Genomic DNA, 24,069 nt, shown 5'->3' with positions numbered 1-24,069 from the left:
TTCTTGATTTCCTCCAAATCAGATGTCGTGGTTATTTTCCTTCCTTCCTTTCTTTCTTTCCTTTTTTTTTTTTTTTTTTTTTTTTTTTTTTTTTTTTTTTTTAATGCTACAGGTGTTGTTGCCTCACTCTTCCCCATCAGGCTGCTAAAGCTAGTATATGGTCTTGTAATAGGAAATGGGAAATTCCCTATGGCTTAAAACAACAAGATATATTTGTCACTCAGGCATTGGTAGGAGGGCTTTGCCCATTGCTGATACCTGGGCTTCTGGGTTCCGGGTGGCCTTTCAGCAGGGCAACAGTTCTGGAAGGCTTTGGGCCAGCAGGTGAATACTTTGGCCTTGAAGTGGGTGTCATTTACTCACAGCTAATTGATCAGAAAGAGCCATGTGGCCCCAGTCAACCCCAACGAGTCTACGTAGCACAACCCTACCAGGAGCTGGAAAGTACCCAGAGAGCTGGAAATACTTGGTGGAGAGCAGTAGTGACCGCTGTGTGCTCTTCCTGGGCCCACGGGCCTAATGTCCAGAGATACTTCATGAACTCTAAATGGAGAATTATTCTTTTTCTTTTCTTTTCTTTCTTTCTTTTCTTTTCTCTTCTTTTTTTGGTCTTTTTAGGGCCTTACCCACAGCATATGGAAGTTCCCAGGCCAGGGGTCTGAATTAGAGCTGTAGCTGCCGGCCTGCGCCAGAGCCACAGCAATGCCATATCTGAGCCATGTCTGTGACCTACACCACAGCTCACGGCAACGCTGGATCCTTAACCCACTGAACGAGACCAGGGATCGAACCCACTACCTCATGGTTCCTAGTGGGGTTCGTTTCCTCTGCGCCACAACGGGAACTCCCTCGAGAATTATTTCTAATCACTGTGTTGTGTGTTTTAAACGTGACTATCATTGTGTGAAAACTACCATTTCGTATGTTTTGGTTAAAGTAATTCATGTACCTTTTACTTAACATGTTCTTTTAAAACATGACATTTAGCTTTTTAAAAAAATCAGCTTTCTTTGTGACATTACTTTGATAGTTGCAAACCATCAGACAAATATCTAAAATTTACTGTGGTCCTGAGTACCCTGAGAAAAGGTAACATTTTTAGTGTACTCACACACCCATGTAGATAGCACATATGATATATGACACGTATAATATAAAACATAATCATATGTATGGGCCTAGATGCGACTGTTAGCAGTTCCTGCACTTTTGGCATCAGAACAAACCCTGTTTCACTGCAGTGTATTAGCATCAGTCAACAGATTAGACACTTCCTTTCTATAGAGTTGTTTACATACGAAGTTAAGGCACATGTGGGGTCAGGGCTGCCCAGCCTTTATCCATTTACCAAGTGTTTGTTAATGATACGTACCAGCTCTTTCAAGGGAGGTAGTGCTTCTATTCTCCAAGCTGAAGGCCTTCCTAAAGCAGACGTTTGCAAACATTTTGCCACACAACAAAATCGCTTGGGGTCTTTGAACGGTACTGCTGTCTGGCTCTCAACTACAGTCAGTCTGATTTCATCATTCTTGGCTGTGAACTAGGAAGTGGGCATTTTAAAGGCTTCCCAGGTGATTCTCATACCTAGTAAAGTTTAGGAGCCACTGTCCTAATGGAAGACTTTCCTGTGTATTGGAGCTATGGGATACCCAGTTGTCATCTCTCTGTTTATAGTCTCCTGCTTTTAACTTCTTTTTAAAAATAACCCAAACAAAACAGAAAACTTTTGAAGAAAATAGCACAGTGTTCTTTTCCTTCTCTCAGTAACAGCTGACTTATCATAGTGGCACCCTAGTTCTCATCTCAAGCCGGTCAACCAGGGTGTTGGTTAAGGGTATGCATAGCCTTGCTCTAGGCCTTTGGGATAAACAGTAGGGTTGGTTACGTGTAATGCTTGAGCCACTAGTGGTAGACAAGATATAGATATTTGTGAGTAATTTAAGTTGTACCAGGTACTAAAATAAAAGTGTTAAATGTTTGCATGGGTCAAGAGAATTGGAAAGCATTTTGCTGGTTGATTGTGGAGTATTTGATTGTCAGTGAGGAATGGCCTTCTTTTTTTTCTTTTTGCTTTTTAGAGCTGCACGCATGGCGTATGGAGGTTCCCAGTCTAGGAGTCCAGTCGGAGCTGTAGCTGCTGGTCTACGCCACAGCAATGTGAGGATCCAAGCTGTGTCTGTGACCCACACCACAGCTCACGGCAACACCAGATCCTTAACCCACTGAGCAAGGTCAGGGATTGAACCCGCATCCTCATGCATACTAGTCCAGTTTGTTACTGCTATCCCACAGTGGAACTCCCAAGGAATAGCCTTTGGATTTAAAGAATTAGAAAAGTATATTTTTGGCATTTAGAGCACCCTCAGCAAAGATGTGGCGAGAGCATGGCAGAAACAAGGCAAACAGCGAGGAAGCTTGAAGAAACAGTGAAAGAAAGTACTCAGGGCCCCTGCATTTAGTTAACAAGTGTCCGGGTAAGTACTGGAGAATGGTGGATGGCAGAGTAGCAGGCTTGGAAAGGTAAATACAGAAACTCAGTAGCTGTACGTAGGAGGACCTAGCTCAAAGAAGACCCCAAATTTGGCCTAGGTTGGAATATTCCATCCAGATGACTGATTGGGGATGACTGGTTTGGCAGTGGGGTTGGACAGCACGGGGACATCCACCTGGTCCAGCAGACGGAGACATGGCCACTTGGAGCAGTTGATGGTACACAGAGAGTCAGAGTTTGCAAAGGGATTTCACCTTTAAGTTTTGGTTGGGGAAACAAAGGATGTCAAGGAAACTCAGGGCCCATGGCAGTCTTGATGAAATATATTAGGATTACCAGGGTGCTTCTGGAAAATGCAGATTTCCTGGACCCAGTCAGCTTGATTGAATCAAAATCATTGGTTATCTGGGCCTCTGCTATGGGCAGTGAGGGGTCTGATAAGAATAGCCACATGGAGGAGTTCCCACTGTGGCACAGGGGGCTAAGAATCTGATTGCATGGATTTCCTGTTGTGGCTCAGCAGAAATGAATTTGACTAGTATCCATGAGGATGCAGGTTCGATCCTTGCCCTCGCACAGTGGGTTAAGGATCTGGTGTTGCTGTGAGCTGTGGTGTAGGTTACACAGACATTGCTGTGGCTTTGGTGTACTTTTGGCAACTATAGTTCTGATTCAGCTCCTAACCTGGGAACTTCCATATACTGAGAGTGCAGCCCTAAAAAGCAAAAAAAAAAAAAAAAAAAAATCATATTGCAGAGGCTTGGGTCACTGTGGAGGTGCAGGTTCCATCCTTGGCCCAGAGGTTCAGGTTAAAGGATCCAGCATTGCTGCAGCTGTGGTATAGGTCACAGCTGTGGCTCAGATTCAGTCCCTGGCCTGGGAACATCCCTTAAAAAAAAAAAAGTAAAGTGGAGACAGGAATTTTCTCATCTGCTTTTTAGAGGATAGAAGATGCTTTCCTAAGAAAGCAGAGTTTAGGAGGGCTCTTGGTCCTGGATCTGCATATCGTTTGGGATCATGAGACAGATTGTGATTGATGCAGGATGGAACCTCTGTCCTAAAAATCGAGGTTGAGAGAAGAAATCACGAGATGGCTCAAAAAGCGGCCAAGTCCATTGTCTCAGAAATCAAGGACATTCTAACTTAGAGGCTTTGCAGGTGAATCCACGACAAGTTCAGACATGTTCACTGGTGCCCCCGCCTACTATCCCCCTGATAGCCAGTTTCTGGTGGCCTGTGGTAGTTGCTGCCTTTGTGGGAAAAGACACCATGATTCTCAAGCCATTTTTCACCTCTTCTCCACTACTGTCTGTGCAGCCACCCTCATGCGGCGCCTTCACCTGGGGGGTCTGCCCTTGCAGCCGCCTGCACCTCTGGAAGGTGATGGTGGGTGGGTTTGGTCTTCTTTGCCCCTCCTGGGCCTCAGAAACACCACCGACTCAGGGTTTCCCTGAGGATCCAGGCCGTGGGCCGCCCTCTGAAGGACGAGGGCACTTGTCCTGGGCACCTGTGTGGGGTGTTGGAAAGGAAGGCTTTGGACGAGAAAAAGAGTGGGTGTTGAAGCGGAGGCGTTGGGAAGAATGTGCTGCCTCTGGGGCCTGAGAACCCTTGAGAGAGATTAGGAGAGGGGCTGGAGGGGACAGACCGGGGTGGGGGCGGGGGGAAGGAAGGAGGCATCTGGATGACTCTGTAGAAGATGAGTCTTTCTGTGGTTGAGAAGGGGTTGTCAGGCAACAAGAGAGGCCTTTGGGGAAGTTTTCATTTGGTCACTTTCAGATCCTTCATTTCTAGAAGCTCGTAACTAGGAAGTTCATACACGCTGTCTGCTCCCACCCATGTGTGTGGAGGTAAAGAGCCAGTTTTTGTGTAGAGCAGATTTAACTACTCATTAAATGTTTTTTTTTTTTTTGCCCCAAAGTCATATCAAATTCCCAGGTTAGGGATCAGATCCAAGCCACTGTTGTGATCTGTGTCACACCTTGTACAATGTCTTATACACAGAGGAAGCGCTCATAAGCAATTTTTTTGCTTGAGTGTTCAGAGATTTGGCTAAAATGCCACATTGGTGCTATTCTGTGTTCCAACAATTTGTAAAGTTGTTGGAAGATTAGTGGAAAAACGTATTCTTCTCTTTGTGGTTGGACTTAGTACTTTCAAATAACATATAGTATTGGTTTGCCCTCTCTTTTTTTTTTTTTTTTAATCTTCTTAGGGCCGCACCTATGGCATATGGAGATTCCCAGGCTAGGGGTTGAATTGGAGCTGCAGCTGCCGGCCTATATCACAGCCACAGCAACGCTGAATCCTTGCCACATCTGTGACCTACACCACAGCTCACGGCAACACCAGATCCCTAACCCACTGTGCAAGGCCAGGGATAGAACCTCCATCCTCATGGATGCTAGTCAGGTTTGTTAACGACTGGGCCACGACAGGAACTCCAGATTTGCCCTCCTTTATGAATTCGTCAGCATCTTTCTGAATTACAAGTAGTATTTTAGACATAGATAGAAAGACGTATTATGTTACATGTGAAAAAAATCCAGGAGTTTCCACTGGGGCACAATGGGATCAGCGGCATCTTGGGTTCGATCCCTGGCTGGGCACAGTAGGTTAAGGATCTGGTGTTGCTGCAGCAGCAGCTTATCTCGCAACTGCGGCTCAGATCTGATCCTGAGCCCAGGACCTCCAGATGCCACGTGGCTGTCAAAAATGAAACAAAACAAAACAAAAAACCTTAAGGTTTCAGAGCTTGGAGAATAACTTCCTTAAGTAAATAACCTGAGGAACTGCCCCCTCCATGCCCAGTACCTTATCTTTTTTGGGGACTGGATGACACCAGATTTTTCAGGTGTGTGCATTGTCAAAGATGCAAAAACAAAGCAAGACTCTTCTGTTTAGAAACTTCTTATACTTGCTATTTTTTTAAATAGTCCTCATGATCTAAAACTACATTCATATGCCACTTTTGTTTATGAAGTGTCTCTTCGAAAAATCTTCCATATGTGGATAATTTGAATATTCACTTTAATTTCTAGAGCATGGCATTAAAACGTCGGTCTAGGCAAGCTGTCAGTTATCAAATTCAGCTTTGTAACAAGCTGTGAATTCATGGGAGAGAAGTAGGAAGCCACGTCTAAGATGTGACAGTCTTTGGATTGTGGTGTGTGGATGTGAATTCCTCTTTCTTTGAAAAGCAAAGTTTTACATTTTCAGAACATCTTCCTGAAGTTGGCTTGAGGGTTTTTCCTGCTTCCAGAATTGTATGGGGTCTCAAGATGGACCTGGGAGAAGATGATAGCGTATAGTTCCAGTGTTAATCCTTGTGGAAGGGAAGCTGCCCACAGTGACCTTGCAACATATTTTACCACGACTGCATGGTAATCTTAACCTGCCAAGGGCAAATTGCGTGCAAGATGAAGAAAATAAAGAACAGCTGTCCCCGGAAAATGTACAGCAAGTAAACTAGAGTTTCTCGCTCACTGTCTCTTTTTTAATCAGAATGGGTGTGAGATGCCTGTGGGTGGCTGCTGAGGACAGTCGTCTGTGGGAGGAAGCTGAAGAGTCTTGTGGTGTCTGCAGAAATGCAAATGCGAAGCTGAAACGCTAACTCCAGGCCGGTTGGACTGATGATTCCTTTTCTCAGTTATAAATAGTCATCGTATTTGTTTTAAAAACAAGTAAGCATCCAGAGCTCTTAACTTCTACGTGAACGGTGGGGGAAAATTAATAGGGGCAAATGCTGAAACCATCTCTCTCCCAAGTAGGTGTGCGAGGTGGATGGGGTCTGCAGGCATTTTACTGTAAGGCTCAGTCGCCACTCCTATTATCACACTGGTGAACAGGAACTCAGAAGTCAGCTTTGATTAGCAGCTCTGCACCCATGCAAATGAGTTAGGCCGCTTCTCTGTCTTGATTTTATCATGTGTAACAGGGGACAACGGTAGCATCTTTTTCTTTGTGAGAGTCAAACGAGGATTCTTGGGGCATTGGTGTGTGTGCAGTGCTCCATGTGAGTTGCTTTTTTAGAAATAAATCTGCGAATTGAGGCCAGTCATAATTAAGTTGTCCCATTATTGATGCAAGGCTCTGGGAGTCTTAAGGACCTTTGGTTTTTTGATAGTAATTTGTTACAGGGAAAGAAATCATCCAAATTCACTTGGGTGAAATAATTTTCTGTGGCTCTTGTAACAAGTGGTGAAATTCACTGGCTTAACTTTCAACCTTCTGTTCCTCAGTGCTTTGTGGCCAGAGTGCAGTTAAATGGCCAGAGTGCAAGGAAGAAAAGGGACTCAGGAAGAAGACGATGGCTGTACATTATCTCAAGCTTGAGAGAGAGGGAAAGGGAGAGGGGGAGGGAGGGAGGAAGAGACCAAGAAGGGAGGGGTATGGGAAGGAGAGGGAAAGAGAGATTGTCCTGGGTTGCCTTTGCCTAACCTTGATTTGTCCCTAAAGCCACAGCTGCTCTGAGTGGGAGGCAGGTGGCAGCAATGAGACAGCAGCAGACCTTTTCTAGCCTTTTGACCTCTGTCGAGCAGGGATGGAAAGGTGTCCTGCCAAAAGCAACCACCAGCTCTTGCCTCGAGTCAGAGTCTCTGTTCTAATTTATGTAAGTAGAAATTTGTAACTACTTAAATTGGAGCCTCACAAGTGATGCGTTTGAAAATGAAATGTACTCTCACTTAGCAGCCCATCCATCCCAGCTTTCTTTTCCTGGGCGTGCTTGTGTTAGATGGACTTGACTCAACATGTTCGGTGTTTCTGAAAGGAAAGATGCCAGGGGCAAAACAGGCGGAGATATGGTTCCTATTCTTAAATATTAGCATTAGTCTAGTTTCAAGACAGTGTGGGCTCTGAGATTTTACGTTACTTTCCTGTGAACAGGGTATCCTGCATAGTTTCGTGGAATCTGGATGGAAGAAGATGCCTGCATCAGAGATGAGGGACAGTTCATTACTCTCAGTGGCCCAAAGGTTACATTTTCTCTTGGTACCCTGAGCCTCAGGTCCCAATTTGACAGCAGAGAGGGTCAGTCATTGGCTCTCCACACACAGTGGGTTGTGTTAAAGGAGAATAATTCTGAATTTAGGAAACGTGACTCCTTTGGAATGACTGGCAAGCCTGCCTGCCGTTTGCTCTGGACGGATGCTAACTCTCTTTTCCAAGGCTGCAAGCAAACCTGTTCTTTGCTCCCGAAGGAGATGCTGGGACAGACGGCGTTCACCCACCCTGGGGTGTTGCTGGCGGAGGTGAGTGGGTGGATGTGACGTGAGAAGATGCTCGGGGAGCAGTTGAGGCCAGAGTGTGGCAGACCCCAAGGCTGTGCTGGATCATTGCCCCAGTTCTGTAGACCCCGATGAGATGGTGACTTGAGCAGGGGTGTGTCTGGATCTTGGACAGGAAGTAGAGTTGACGGGGGACAGGCACAGAGGGAAAGACAGCTGGCTTGGATTTTAGAAATAATTCAGGTAAGAGACGATGGAGGCCTAACTAAGAGCATTGGCAATGGAAGGAAAGGATGGATAGGAAGAGAGACTTGGCAGAAAAATAGAAGCTGGTGACCTGTTGCTTGTAGGAGGTAAACAAAAGGGAAAAATTAAAAAAAACACTGATGCTAAGTTTGCAGCCAAGGCAGAGGAAGACATCTTTCGCCAAGACAGAGAATGCAAGAAAGCGGTAGGTTTGGGTGGACTATGGATTGGTTTTGGAGAGCCCAAATTCAAGGTTCCTGTGGCATTTCTGTGAGAAATGGAATGAAGGCAACCAGAGAGGGTGATGGGCATCATTTTCAGAGGTGAAGTTTGGAGTGAAAGAAGGGGAGGATGAGGTAAGAAAATATCGGGGCAAAGGGCAGACTCTTTGGGGATCTCTGCATTTGGAGGATGAGAGGAGGATGAGAAGAGGGAAGGAGACACACAACAGTCAAAGGGGTAGGATGAGCCTCTAGAGAGTGTAGGGTAAAGAAGTCTGCAAGGGACGGTTCCAGGGACAAAGAAGTCACATGTAAGATGCTCGGGATGGTTCAGGGAGGAGGAAGACCAAGAGGCAGCCGATGGGAGTCACGAAGCCAAGAAACTAGAGAACAATGAGGTTGTGCAGGTTGCACTTCTTAGGTGTCATGCTCACGAGAGCCCCATGAGACAGTGGTCTTTCTGCACGCTGCACAATCAGCGGACGTGAAGAGCCATCCTTTGACCTGAGTACGTCTCGGAGCTAGAAGGCAGCAGATTGCACCTCAGACCCAAGACCGACTCTTTGGAGTGCTGGTGCCCTTAACCACAGTGAAGGTGCGGGGACGGCTGCTCTCCAGGGTGAGCTTCCGAAGATGTCGGAGATGAACAGAAGGATAAAGAGGAGACAGCTTTCCAGAACAGAGGAGGTTTGAAACTGTAGACAACAGGAAAGGGGAGTGGGGAGGGGAGATTGAAGAATCTCTCTCTGAAGTGCTCATCTAAATTTGGGAGGGAGCCTTGCCGAAGTTACACTGCCGGCTTTCCAGACTGACTTCATCATGGACCTCAGCCCTATCAGCCCAAGAAAGACGTGTCGCCTTGGCTGAGAACCTCTGCCTTGCCTGGGAAAGTCTCGTAATGTCAGTGCAGAGCCTGCGGCAGACAGTGTTTAGAATCCTAGTAAACAGCTTTTTATGTTTTACAAGTATTTCATGGACTCATGTTCACCCAGTCCTTATAGAACTCAGGTAGTCGAGGAGATATAGCTTCTTGATGAGGCTCAAGTGCCTGTGACAAGACAAGTAGAAAGTGGCAGAGCTGGGAATCAAACCCTGGTCCCCAACTCTGCCGTTATCCTTGGGGGCTGGGTGGGGGGTAGAAGTAAACCACCAGGAGGAAGTTAGTTGACAGCGCACCCTAGTGGTGACTTGGGAGCTGAACTCTGCCAGAAGACCCAGAAGCTGGTCACCCTATGAGGGAAGACTCACTCAGTGAGTGGTAGCTGGATCTGTTAGATCCTAGGACAGCTAGACATCTGATCTCTGGGCTGAACTTGGGATCCCCAGCGTTTCTAATGAAGCGGGAAACTCCCTGTTATCCTGGTGCTTCCTCCTGCCCATCCCTGAGCATCCTGCCCGCTGGCTTGGGTGGGTGACAAGCAAGAGCAAAAAGTCTAGGGATTTGTCTGGTCTGAAGCAAAAATGCTCTCTTCTGGAGTTCCTGTTGTGGCTCAGTGGTACACCGATACTAGTAATCTGACTAGTATCCATGAGGAGGTGGGTTTGATCCCTGGCCCTGCTCAGTGGATTAAGGATCCAGCACTGCCATGAGCTGTGCTGTAGGTCACAGACTCAGTTTCTGCATTGCTGTGGCTGTAGCGTGGGCTGGCTATAGCTCTGATCCAACTCCGAGCCTGGGAACCTTCATTTGCCGTGGGTGCATCCCTAAAAAGACCAAATTAAGAAAAGGTTCTTCTGTGCTGACTAGAAACCGGAGATGAGCACCAGGAGAACACTGCAGTCCATTCTGGCCCTCACACAGAGGTAGCTCTTAGTAAGCCAAATGCCCTTTATATTTGAGTCTTGGATGTGAGAGGATGAGACTTCAGGTTAGGCCTCAATGTGCCTGAAGAGTCCAAAAGTTATCAGTGCTTCCAAAGAAATGGGCTTGGACCTGGAATTGGATGTTTGCCTTGTGCTTTTTTTTGGGACTTTCCCATTTCTGCTGGGCTGGGAAGCAGTAACAGAAGTGCCTGTGATGGCCCACCTTGGGACTGCCAAGCTGGCAGGTTTCTGAGCTCAGCCTTTGGTTGGTCTGGGTGTGAAAAGGACCCCAGAATGAAATTGGGAGACCTCACTTCACAGTGCCTGCTGGTAGGGGGGAGGCTCTTCACCATAGCCCAGAAATGGAGCCTGTGAATGAAGAGGACGCGAAGGCTGACGTGAAAGTGGAAACAGGGCTTCATAGGAAAGGAGAACACAGACCGCTTCCTGGCAGAGAGTAGCTGTCTGTAATGCTTTGCTCTCTGCCGCCCAAAGAGTTATCATCCAGGGGAGAAATTCCAAAAGTTATTGGTGAACAGGGATTTTATATTTTCCACGAATCATTCATACGAAATAAACTTTGATTCTCTTCCCAATATAGGCTTTATTTTATGAAAGTGGGCTGTAGGCTCCATGCCTTGGTCCTGGTGACTTTTATATGTATTTTCCCAAGATTTTCTGATATTAACTTTGGAATTTATGTATAGTTAAAAAGATCTTCATGAGTACTTATGGAAGGCTCATGCAGATGCTTAATAAACATTATGTCCTTTAATTTTCATGAGTAACCCTATTCTATTATTGACCTCGTTTTTCAGATAAAGAAGTTGAGCCAAAGAGATTGAGTAACTTGCCTGATCTGGCAACTGGGAGAGTTGGAAGCTCTAGGATATCAGTAACCTTAATTTGTTATAATTTATATCTTACAGCCTAAACAAATTTGTGTTTCCAATTTTTTTTTTCAAATGAGGGGACTAAGATCTAGAAAGGTTAAAATGTTAGTATCATTTTGAGCTTCTCATCTTTGTGCAGCTATAGTTAATCTTCAAACCGTCCCAGTACTAAGAAATGGTCTCCTACCCTGCTTTTTGCAGGATTAATATGTTAGGTGTTAAAAGTAATGCAGTCTTCTTTTCAAGCTTTAAAATTCTGCAGTTTTATACATACGTGATCTTAAACTTACGATATTGGTTGGTGTGTCCCTTTGATGGAAGAGTGAATCATTCTTAGTTCTATTTGCTTATATTGAAAACTAATTTAATATAAACATGTGATTTGGCATAACCTTTAAATACTGTGAATTGCCCTGTATCTTGGAAGGGTGTCTTTGTGTATGAACCTGTTTATTTTTATGTAACTTAGTGAGATGGATAGCCTAGAAGGTGTTTAGTATACTTAACAGACAGTAAACATTTGTGCTTATTGAGGATTAGCTATAAATGTATGCAAGGAACACATGACCAAGTTTTTGTAATTTCCCTATTACCTGAAACAGTATTCATGAGCCTCTTCATTGTTTTCCTTTAAGTGATGTTTATAGCATATCATTCTTTTTTTCAGAATTGAAGTCTAGTTAATTTACAGTGTTGTATTACAGCAAAATGGTTGTTTTATGTATATACATGTATAATATATATAATGCACATGTATATAGAGTATATGAATATATACATATTCTTTTTGAGATTCTTTTCCATTATAGATTGTTAAAAGATGTTGAATATAGTTCCCTGTGCTCTATGGTAGATCCTTGTCGTGTATCTATTTTATAACACAGTGATATGTTATCTGTCAATCCTGAAACCCTAATTTACCCCCCCTTCTCCCCGGGATAATGTGAACATGGACATTAATGATCTTTCACCCCTGTTGTTGACATGCACAAGTGCAAACAATAAGTTAGTTGTCTATGTCTATGACTCTACCTCTCTTTTGTAAATGAGTTCATTTGTACCATTTTTTAAGATTACACATAGAAGTGATATCATATATTTGTCTTTCTCTGTACTTATATACTTCACTAAGAATGATAAACTCTAGAACCATCCAGGTTGCTGTTAATGGCATTATTTCATTTTGTTTTTAATGACTGAGTAATATTCCACTGTGTATGGGTACCATATCTTCTTTTTTTTTTTTTTTTTGTCTTTTGTCTTTTTGTTGTTGCTATTTCTTGGGCCGCTCCCGTGGCATATGGAGGTTCCCAGGCTAGGGGCTGAATCGGAGCTGTAGCCACCAGCCTACGCCAGAGCCACAGCAACGCGGGATCCGAGCCGTGTCTGCAACCTACACCACAGCTCACGGCAACACCGGATCGTTTACCCACTGAGCAAGGGCAGGGACCGAACCCGCAACCTCATGGTTCCTACTCGGATTCGTTAACCACTGCGCCACGACGGGAACTCCGGTACCATATCTTCTTTATCCAGTCCTCTGTTGGATATTTGGGTTGCTTCCATGTCTTAGCTATTGTGAATAGTTCTGCTCTGAACATAGGCGTGCATGTATCTTTTCAAATTAAGAGGTTTTTTTTTAGGGCTGCACCCGAGGCATATGGAAGTTCCCAGGCTAGGGGTTGAATTGGAGCTGCAGCTGCTAGCCTCTGCCACAGCCACAGCAACATGGGATCTGAGCCGCATCTGTGACCTACATACACCACAGCTCACGGCAATGCTGGATCCTTAACCCACTGAGTGGGGCCAGGGATCGAACCTGCATGCTCATGGATACTAGTCAGGTTCTTTACTGCCACACCACAATGGGAACTCCTACGTTCATGAAAGTTTTTTTTGTTCATTATGTAGCCCACAGGGGAATTTGTCTTTGCAATGCCAGTGAGCTAAATAAAAGTGTATTTGTATTTATGCCTGTCCCTGCACGTATATGCACATAAACCTCATTATGTGACACGTTGCAGGCTTTTAGTGTAAATCCTGTGAATGTGAACGTGGATGTTAATGACCTTTCACCCCTGTTGTCAACATGCACAAATGCCAATAGACGGTTCCTTCCCTCTGCAAATATTGACAGGTGCCTCAGTTCATCCAAGCTCTCTACTGGTCACTAGATGAGAACTGAGGGACTGTTCATTTTTAGACTCTGAAATCGGATCATGGAGTCTGATCATTTGTTTCTGTGGAGTCAGCCACCTGGAAAGTCCTTTTCATTAATTTTGTACCTGTTACCATCAAAAGTGGTGATGTTCCACATTTTTTTAATGCCTTTCTACTGTCATGTCTGTTTTCTCCAGTTAGAAGTAAACCTTTCTATTTTCTTTCCACTTCTCTTTACTAACCAATCATCAAGTTATCAATCATGTATCCAGTTTATTTATTAATTTATTGAGTTTATTTGTTAAATGTATACCAGAGTCTGCTCTTGAAGCAAAAAAATGTTCTTTTCTAAAGAACAGGCTTTATGGCTGGGGTGGTCCCAAGTTGCTATCTCTTTTCATTTTAATTCTCTTTTTAATTTTACCCTATGTCTCCACTTTATTCTACCTCAGTGCCCAAAATAGAGTAAGTACTCAGTGCATTTTGTGAAATTATTAGGAAATCAAATGTGATATAATTCTAGCCCGCTGTCTTATTTCTTCCCAACTTGTCCTTCCTTTCATTTTATATTCTTCTCCTCCCTGTTTACCTTTCCTGTGTGCAGGTTTCAGTTACCTGTCTCCCCTCTTCTGCTTCATGGATGCTAAGTGCCACTTTCTCTTCCCTTCTTCCGTCACCCCATGTACTTGGCACTTTAGCACCTCTAGCCTTTGTGTCCATCTCTGTTGTTTAACAGAATTTATCAATCCTTTAAAAAACGTTTTTTCCTCTTGCCTTGCATTCTTTTATTGTCACAGAGCATCTTATTTTCTTCTTTGATGCACAGCCCACCCAGGAGGGCCTCTGGGTGGCCGCTGGTGGACCCATTCTGGCTCAGGTGGCATCATCTGGGTTCTGAGCAGGAAACAGTGAGACAGAGATGATGATGAAAACTGACTCACTCCTACTTCCAGCCCCTCTCCTCAAGGAAGATGTGGGCAGTGCAGGGTGACAGCGCTGTGTGAGATTGGAGGAGGCAGGTGGTGAGAAGGAAGACGTGTGTGCTTTCCCCTCAGCCACCTTGCGCAGGGACAGCTGTCATCAGCTGCTCATCAGTGGACCAGAGAATGCGTACCTTGTTTTTTACTACTGATCAGAACCCATCTCATTTATTAAAAGGAAATGAAACAAACAAAAACTTCTGGGTCTATAAACGCTTGGACCAATTTTTGTTAAAAGTTAGAAAGTATTATAGCAATTATACCTGTCAGTGGGCTTTGGTTTTCTGAAAAAGTTTTAATACTGTGGCTGTTTAAAATTTTTAATTCCTAAGTGTAATAGCCATTTTGGCCCCTGTCCACTCTATAGCTGTCATTCTAAATTAATTTCATGTCCAGTCAACCTAGCTATACCTGTTCTAAACTCAACTATTCTATGCGAGGCATGGTGAAAGCTATTAAAAATAAAACCCCCCAAAACCCCCCCAAACTAAGGTTAACCTAGTATCTTTCCAGCTAATCTCTCTCTCTCTCTTTTTTTTTTTTTTTATTTGGGAAGGGAAGGAAGAACACAGGTCAACAATCTTTGATCTGAAAATTCTGAGGTGGTTGTGTTTGGAAAAGGCATTATGGGACATACGTTTAGGAGCATATAACATCTCCAGATGGATTTGGTGTAGAAACTACTTTTAGCAAAGTGACATGTGAATATTCGTTCTGAGTGGGCAAAAATCCAGACTGGAAATAACCTGATGTCAGGTCAGGCATTCAGATTTCTGATTTTGGGAAGTGTGAATAAGAGATTGTGGGCTTGTTTTAAAATGTAATCAAGTGTTAAAATGAATTAATTATGAATCACATTCAGAAAAAGGAAATAACAGAGGGTGTAGAGCTAGGGGAACCTTCCTACACTGTTGGTGGGAAGGTCAGATGGTGCAGCCACTGTGCAGAACAGAATGAAGGTTCCTTAAAAATCTGAAAATAGAGTTACCATATGATTCAGCAGTCCCACTCCTGGGCATATATCTGAAGAAAACTTTAATCCGAAAAAGTACATGCACCTTTGGGTTCATAGCAGCGCTATTCACGATAGCCAAGACGTGGAAACAACCTACATGTCTGTTGACAGGAATAGATAAAGAAGATGTGGTACATGTATGCAATGGAATATGACTCAGCCATAAAAAAGAGTAATGCCATTTGCAGCAACAAGGATGCAACTACAGATTGTCATATTAAGTGAAGTAAGTCAGACAGAAGGACAAATATCATAGAATATTCATGTGGAATCTGAAAAAGTGATACAGAGGAACTTATTCACCAAACAGAAGTAGACTCACAAACATAGAAAATAAGCTTAAAGCTACCAAAGGGGAAAGGTAGAGGGGAGGGAGAAATTGGGGATTTGGGATTAACATATACACACTACTATATATAAAATAGATAATTAACAAGGACCTACTGTATGGCACAGGAAACTGTACTTGATATCCTGTGATAACCTGTAATGGAAAATAATCTGAAAAAGAATACATAGGTAATATATGTATAATTTTGCTATATACTTGAAATTAACATTGTAAGTCAATTATAATTTAACAGGAAAAAACAGTAAAATAAGAATATCTAAGTTCAAAAATGGATAAAATTTTCACAAAAGGAAATACCACTGTGGGGTAGTGGCAGAAAAGGTGAGGTTTTTCTCTGGTTTGAAGGTCTGAATGGAACTGCACTTTGCTTGCTGTTGAATCTTGGGCAGCAGGAATAGCACCTGCCACGTATTTGTTGAGTAAAGGTTTGGGAGTTCCCGTCGTGGCGCAGTGGTTAACGAATCCGACTAGGAACCATGAGGTTGCGGGTTCGGTCCCTGCCCTTGCTCAGTGGGTTGACGATCCCGGCGTTGCCATGAGCTGTGGTGTAGGTTGCAGACGTGGCTCGGATCCTGCGTTGCTGTGGCTCTGGCGTAGGCCAGTGGTTACAGCTCCGATTGGACCCCTAGCCTGGGAACCTCCGTATGCCGTGGGAGTGGCCCAAGAAATGGCAAAAAGACAAAAAAAAAAAAAAAGATTTGGTAGATGAGTAATTAATGAAGAGAAGTGGAAGAACTTTCCCATCTGAGGACCCTTGTGCCCAAGGAAGGGATGCATTTGGTCAGTTGTGGCTGAGAGTCAGCGGTCTGCTCTAATTTACGACAAATACTCTGCGACGATGTGGGTGTTTGCGGTGGGGCCCATTATGGAGAGTTATGTGTTTATGCCTGACATGCTGCTTCAGCTGAGGAATCCGGGCTCGAGCTGATGACTTGCTGTAAAATGCAGATGGAAGAGACCTGGCATAATGAAAGTGGCCTGAAAATTAAAAAAAGATGATGTCCAGAGTGAATCATGGTTGTGTGTCCCTGTAGGGTTGCCCGATGTGCAGGTATACAATTCAGGGCTGTGTGGAAGAAGAGGTTGTTCAGAATGTGAAGAAAATGCAGATATTGAGCTGTTGAGCTCGGGAAATGACAAGAAATGATTCCAAAAGTCTGAGACTTGGTGATGAGAAATCACGACCCCTTTCGCTGAAAGAGGGAAATGTGGAAGAGAAGTTGGAGAGGTTCTGTGACTCCTCGGACTCTGCACATTGATTGTATTCTTCAAATATATTTAGATGATGTCTTTTGTATGATATGTGTGTTCCTCAATCTAAAGCTTGTTCTGATTCCTTAGTCCAGAGCTTTTAAGGACCATGTAACAAGAAACAGAAAATTGTACGCGATTTGAGTGTCTAAGCTCTATGTGCTGTTTCCAAGCTGCTTTTGTACAAGGATTATTTAAATTTCATTTTAAAAAGGTAAAAACGGAGTTGAGTAGCATTAATTTCCCGTTGCACCTTTCATTATGCATTAACAATTAACTCTCCTCTCAGGTTGATGAATTTGAACTTGATCAATTACCTGATAGTAATTACCAGCCCAGAGCGATGATTATTGCTGAAGTCACATTCTCATTTTACTTCCCTATGTACGTCAGGCACTTCTCATAGAGGCATGTTTGTTTGCAGAATATGACTTGCTCTTTTGACTTCTGACAGTGAGACCACACTTTTTAGATTTATTAAATAGAAGAATGTTGAAAAGAAAAAAATTCTCTGGGGAGTTCCCATTGTGGCTCAGCAGAAGTGAACCAGACTAGTATCCATGAGGACACAGGTTCAATCCCTGGCCTAGCCCAGTGGGTTAGGAATCCTGAGTTGCTGTGATCTGTGGTCGCAGATGCAACTCAGATCTGGCATTGCTGTGGCTGTGGTTATAGGCCAGCAGGTATAGCTCTGGTTGGACCCCTAGCCTGGGAACCTCCATATGCCACGGGTGTGGCCCTAAAAAGCAAACAAAACAAAACAAACAAACAAAGAAACAAGTTTTGCCTTACTTTTTTGAGTGCGTGATTTTCACGGTCTTCAAGAATTGTCCAAACAACGTTTTCTTTCAATGTACCAATCAACACCATATTGTTTTTAAAAGGCTAAAACTTTGCAAAAAAAAAAAAAACAAAAAAAACCAAAAAAAACTCTCAAGAATAAGTAAACAGTAAAAGCAAACAACAAAAACAACGAGAGTTACAGTGCATTTTTACAGACTGCACTGGCGTATGTGAGAACTACTGAACCGACTTATTTCACTCCCATTGACTCCTTAAATTTTGTCCACATGGAACATTGTTTTATGAGGTTATTTTTCTGCTGTGGCTCATGAATACCAAGCTGCTAAAACAAGTTGGTAAACACTTGCTTTTGTCAAACATTATTTTTCTAGGCAACGGGATGCTGCTAATGTGAGTGAGCAGAGATTCTAAGTGCAGCCCCTTTGTTGCCAACTTTTCGACTGTCTTGTGTTTTGCTAACATTTCTTCTCTCTTCCAATAGGTATAAACGACCAAGGATTGTACAGAGTTGTGGGGGTGAGTTCAAAGGTCCAGAGACTTCTGAGTATGTTGATGGGTATGCCTCTTTTCTAATCATTTTCCATTCCATGCATTATTTGTTTATATTTGTTGACTTTACAACTTAAGGTCTCATAGTGACATGCAGCATAGTTGGGAATCTGTTCTTTTTTTCCTGGAGTAGTTTTCCCTGAGCAGAGACGGTTGGCTCAGAGAAGTTGCTCAGTGTTGGCTCAGCACGGAGGATCCACTCCTGCTTTACTTACGAAGAAACAGAGGGAAAAAAGAACGCAGCTCGGGGAGGGGGACACGATTTCCCCTGCCTGCTTCTCAGGGGGAAGTAGCAGCCAGGCCTCTGTGATTTGCGTGGCTTCCAAGTTGCCCGTCCAGAGTCTTGACAGTACATTTGGTTGAACAAGACCCCTGGGATGCGCTCATTTTTGTGGAGCTTCCCAAACTGTCACTCGACAGCAAGGGTCTGATTCTCAGGGCTTCATTGGTATGCACGGTGGCTGGTTTGTCGTTGGCACCAGGCTCTTCTCCAGAGCCATGCATGCTCCATCTGTGCTGATAACACAGTGTTCTTTGGCATCGCAGACCAGGGGAAGCCAGAAAGTGAATTCATTTCATTACCCCAGACACCATGTGAATGACAAAGCGCTTTGACATTATGCTCTGCTGTCAGCTCAGTGCCACCTGTAAGATGCTCTGATTCTTCCCGCCACCCCCACCCCCAAAGCAGGCTGCGTCTTGAGGGTTGATGCTGACTCATCAGGCCTGGGGGGCCTTTGTGTCAAGCTAGTCTGTCCTGATGACCTTGTTTATATTACTTAATTTGCTATCTCATTTTAATTAATCAATATTACCACTGCCTCCTCTCCCCCCAGGTATTCTGTCAGTGAATTTAAACCTGTCGGCATCTTAAATCATTGTAGCTGGGACTCATTTTTAGGAAGCACACATCAAGACGAATAAAATCAGCCAAGATGTGAACAGATAGATAGTGTTCCTTGTTTGGCTGCTTTGGAATTCAGGTTTTAATGAGCAACAACCCCTCACACACACACACACACCCCTTTTTTTAGAGATTGACCATCATCATTTGGGGAGCCTTATTAGAATACATTTGCTTCCGTGAGCTGTTTTCATTTTCTGCCTCTCTGGTCTCACTTGGGTGTGCGGTCTTGGCAGTCAGATTTTCCTTTTCACCATTAGTGGGCTCCAAATTAAATAGACTCAGGTTGCCAGTGGTTCAGTAGCAGCTGGAAGAGCCTAATGGGACGACAGCATCTGCTTTTAGTTAATTTTAAAATTAGAAACACTTCCCTCATGGCCAAGATGGTGTTCTGATGATTAGAACTGGAAGGTTCTGTTGGTGTCAGGAGGAGAGATTTTGGCTGAACGGCACCCTGGGAGTGAACTGGTCCTAAGGATCCCAGCATTATTTATTGTGTTATCTTCCTGTTCATGTTCAAGGGCAGCTCGAATAAGCAGGTATCTCTGTGGTCACCCTGAGGTGTTAGGCTGTCTCAGAATTCCTTCTTAATCTCGTAAAAGCCCACCCTGGGCTCCGGTGGGAGTTTCTTCTGCTCATGGAAACGGTCCCAAGACAGTACTTAACTTGCAATGTGTTTAAAATATCTAAACCCTCAAAAATCCATGACCTGGAAAACCTTTTCACTTTCCTTGAGACTCAGGGTAGAGAAGTCCAGGACACAGGCATGACACGACCTCATTTAAGCTGCCGGCAGAGGAAAAGCTGTATTTTCAAGTAGTATCATTTTGCACACAGCGGAAATTAGGGAATTGACATACGGGAAAGATACTGACTTGTGGTTTTCTTATTAAGTAAAGGATTTATGGAACTGCACAGGATACATGTATTTCATTTGGTCTCTAAATAATTCCTAGTATGCATTTAAGATGGTCCATCACAAACTTTGCATCTTTATTAGCATTAATACCATGTTCTTGTTACTTTGTTACCAACTCAAACTTTAGTGCTTAACAAAATAGATTTATTCACTCTTTCCTAATAAACTTAAGATCTCCCTAAGATGTTTCTTTCTTCTCGATTCCGTAAGTGTTCAAGCTGAAATAACGGATATTGCTTCCGAAAAAGTGTTTCTGCATAGTTGTGTACATACTGTCCCAGAGAGATTCTTTCTCTCCAATGTTTCCCACCTCTCTACATTGTTTCAAGGTTATATATGTTAAAGAGAAAAAAACTGGGTGAGCCTGCCCAGATATTTAACTGTGCTCTTTGGTACCAATCAGCATTTTTTTCTCTCCAGTAAATAATGAATTCTGATAATTTTACCCATTTGTGGTACTGGGTAGCAATCTTTTAAAATTTATTTATTTATTTTACAAAACAACCTTTTTTGTTTTGAAATAATCTCAAACAGGCAGAAAAACTGCAAGTATGTTAATGGATTCCCATAATACCCTTTGCCCAGATTTATCAAGTTTTAACATTTTTAGGCAGTTGTTTTTTTAAAATATCTATTCTCCCAGATAATGTTTTATTTGCAATTTGAAGTTTTTCGAAGTACTTTTTATTTGTAATGCATTCTTTTCTTTGCAGAAATGAAAAATAACCTAACTTTTTAAGTATCTGAGAAAAAAGTTACAAGTCATTTTATATTTTTGACAGGAGCTTCTGTTTACTTTCCTTGGCTCTCTTTAGTTCTTGAGAGCTAAGTATTTACTTTGTCATTTTTCTATTATTGCCACTTTTACATAAAATATTTTTACATTTAAAATATTTTCATCATTCTTTAAATACTCATGTGTAAAAATGATGATTTCTAAGGGAAGGATGCATGCTTAATCATCTTGCATGTTTTCTTCACTTGTCTCTTTTTTTGGGAGCGTATTTTCACCCTTCACATTTAAGATTACAATAGGAAAAAATATTTCTCTGCATTCCTCCTCCTCCTCCTCTTTTTCCTCCTCCTCCTCCTCCCCCTTCTTCTTCTTCCTCCTTCCTCCTCCTCCTCCTCGTCTTCTTCTTCCTCTCCCCCATTCCTTTTTCTCCCTCCCTTTTCTCCACTGTTCCTTTCTTCTCTCCTCTCCACCATGCAGGAAATAGTAATGGCAGCTGGCCATAGATGGTTCTCTAAACAGACACATCATTTATACTCGTCCAGGTCAGGTCAAGGAGTGGGCAGCTGCCTTCCTTCCCTGGTGATGAAGATGTTTGCCTTCTAGGTCATCTTCCATCCTGGGGGCAGAGGCACTGGTCTGCTAGATTTGCCAGCAGCCTGCTAGCTTTGCCCTGGACCAAGCTTCGTAAGGTTTCCAAAGAACATGTCCCAGGGAATGGTTGCCTTCCTTCCCTTCATGGGTGTTTTTCTTTTCCTTCCTTCCTTCCTTCCCTTTATTTTAAATTAGAAACTTGGAGCAATTGCGGAAGGCAGGGAGAAATAGCAAAGAAGTGTCTTTGGGTTAGTCAGTTTTTGAGTAAGTGGGGTGAGAATGTGACAGATGAATTACAGTAGCTGTCGGCAGGTTGGAACTGAGATGAGTTAGAATTGTCCTGCATTCTTCCTTTTTCTCTGTTTTGGGGTGAAAGCAAAGCGGGGGGGGGGGAATGTCCTGAGAAAATGTGTGTGTGCTGGTGAATTCACTGTTTATTTCGAAGCCTCATTTGTAAAAACAGCTAGATGATTTTATCAGGACACATAGAAAGCTAGAGATAAAACTAATTTAAAAGAGTTTGACTTAAAAAATATTACCTTGCTTCTTTGTAGGACAGCTTTTTCACATGGATAGGGGTGGGGAAGTAAACTGATGTAGCTGAAAAAAATTCTGATGGGGGGGTTATAAAGAATAGTCTCAAAACTCATTCAGTCACTGGGCGTCTTCAAGTGCTTTGAAGTGGGACCCAGACAGTGTTGAGTAGGATGCCAGCACTTTGAGTTGGGCTGAAAATTTCCAGTTTCCAAAAAATGACTGCTGGTTATAGAATTATGATACATTTATCCCAATTAAATACCAGCTATTTGTATCTGTGCTTATTAGTTCAGGTTTTAAACTAATCCACGAAGTAGTGTCCTTGGCCAGAAAGGAAGCAGAATTTCTGCCTTTTTTAAAAATGATAAAATGTATTTTCAGATTGAACACTCTAATGGTGTTTTTAAGTTTGCATCCCAAATAAGTTATTAACAAAATTTGCGTAGTCCCAGTGCACCTACTGATTGTCAAGAGCTGCTAGGGGTGATTGAGTTATTTGAAAACAGTGAAAATTTAATAGAGAATTAGTACCATAGACACCATGTAGTCTTTGGCTTCTGATGTGACAGCTACTTTTTATTCCGTGAATTCAAAGGAGGGCTTATTTTTCTGTAGAAAGACTTTGATTCTCAAAATATAGAATGATCATTTGGTCGAAAGCCGAAAATAAAAGATTTCCTTTAGAAGCCTCCTGGATCTGAAAATGGTGATTTGCTGTTAGCAAGTTGATTGAAAATGTTATCTGACTTGTATGAGATTTAAATAATTGATTTAATGAGAGAGAGAATATTCAGTTACTGCAGTAATTGGTTGGCACAGCCTTTAGAACAGAATTATTTAGTCCTAGTTATAAAGGATTGTACCTTTAATCAGGGTGCTTAATTTGATTTCTTGAGTGTGTCTGTGGCTTGTCTGACAAGCTCAGTAACAAATGAGTTCTGAATTGTAGGAACTGATCAAAATGTAATCAGTGTCAATTGCCATTGTTGTACTTTATTGCCTATTGCTGTCAGTTGCTGTAATCAAGAACGGCTGAAATGCTTTAAAAAGTCTCCTGACTGTTGAGTAATTGACTTTATATGTATGATATTATGGCTGTGAAATCACCATCACTTCCTGTTTTACTTTATTTTCAAGAAGTTTGAGAATAGCATGGCTTTGTCACCCATCGTTCCTCATGCCCAAGCTGAAACTTTTTAAGTGGCATCTCATGACTTAAGCTGCTGTTCCCATTTGGACAGGATTTCCTTTTTAGAGCTGTAATTTAAAAAGCGAATACCAACAAGATGTTTTCTTCCATATATAGACAAATACAGTGAAAGGGAGGGGGAAAAAAACCCGCCTGAAATGACTAGGTTTTTTTGGGGGATGGTGGTGGGGTCTTAGTTGAAACACCATTCTAGAGTGAGAGAGAAATAAATCTCTTCCACAGATCTCTTCTTTTCACCTTTGTGTGCTTGCAGTGTAGACACTCAGGCAAGTTTCTGTTTGTTGGTAGATGTCATACATCATAACCCATGTACTGCTCCCTCCCCTTGGGGAGGTAGCTGCCACCGCTGAATGCTTATGATTTTGGTGACTCAGCTGTGGTAGTTACCTACTCATTTAATAATTTATGGAAATCTGGGTACATTCCTGGATTTGCTTTGATGCCCTCAATTGTTCCATGAGAGCGTTTATATCATCTTCATTGTACGGATGAAGAGCTGAAGTTCAGATAGATGTGGAGCTGACTTGCTTGGAGTGGTGAGGCTGGTTGGCACTGGGGTAAAATTTAAGCCCAAATTTGTCCCTCCCTGTCGCCAGCGCCCCACCTAGTGCAGTAGCCCAGCCTTATGAGGCTCAGAGATGCCACCATCCTTTCCTTTTATTTCAACCAGGACTGATTTTTTTCCTCTTCATAATTAACTTACTCCCTTCCCACCTCCTCTCCCTCCTCCTCTTCTTCTTCTTCTTCTTTTTTTTTTTTTTTAAGTGCTTGTTTTACATCTTCTTTAGAGCTTACTGGAGATTTGAAGGGGCATTTGGAAGAAACGCATCTTTAATGTACTTTTAGGACAAAGAAAAGGAGCTTGGTTTAGACTGAATATCAGAAGTGTTACACAGCGGCTTCTAGTAAATACCTGGATGAGTGTAGAGATTGTAATGTTAGTGGGAACGCTGTTTATGTTGCTCATAAAACATGTTTAAAGTTTGTGTCATCATATTTCTGTTTTGGTTGCCCACATATTAATCTTCAGAAAGGTAATATGATAAGTATCAACCTTCCACATGTGGCACCAGAGTTAGCATCCTTTCCCCCCACTTGTTGCTATTCTAGTAGTAATTTTGCCATCAAGGGTCTCCCTGTTTCCCTGTCATGAGCCAGTGTGACAGCAATCACACCACCTGA

General features: G+C 42.9%; 1 protein-coding gene across 4 annotated transcripts in view; it reads left to right on the top strand.

The window, feature by feature from the left end:
* Positions 1 to 24,069, top strand: part of ARHGAP10 (Rho GTPase activating protein 10) — a 349,503-nt gene that overhangs the window by 190,592 nt on the left and 134,842 nt on the right. For all 4 annotated transcript variants that reach the window (XR_002346408.1, XM_021100659.1, XM_021100661.1 and 1 more), the window contains exon 14: positions 17,923 to 17,997. Coding sequence is in view for 3 of the 4 variants with exons in the window: in XM_021100659.1 (XP_020956318.1) it covers positions 17,923 to 17,997 (75 nt within the window). In the remaining variant the exon portion in view is untranslated. The remainder of the gene's footprint in view (positions 1 to 17,922; positions 17,998 to 24,069) is intronic.

This window comes from Sus scrofa, chromosome 8, assembly GCF_000003025.6.
Source record: "Sus scrofa isolate TJ Tabasco breed Duroc chromosome 8, Sscrofa11.1, whole genome shotgun sequence".
Classification (NCBI taxonomy): domain Eukaryota; kingdom Metazoa; phylum Chordata; class Mammalia; order Artiodactyla; family Suidae; genus Sus; species Sus scrofa.
The sequence above is the reverse complement of the archived record's forward strand: the minus strand, read 5'-3'. Positions and strand labels throughout refer to the sequence as shown.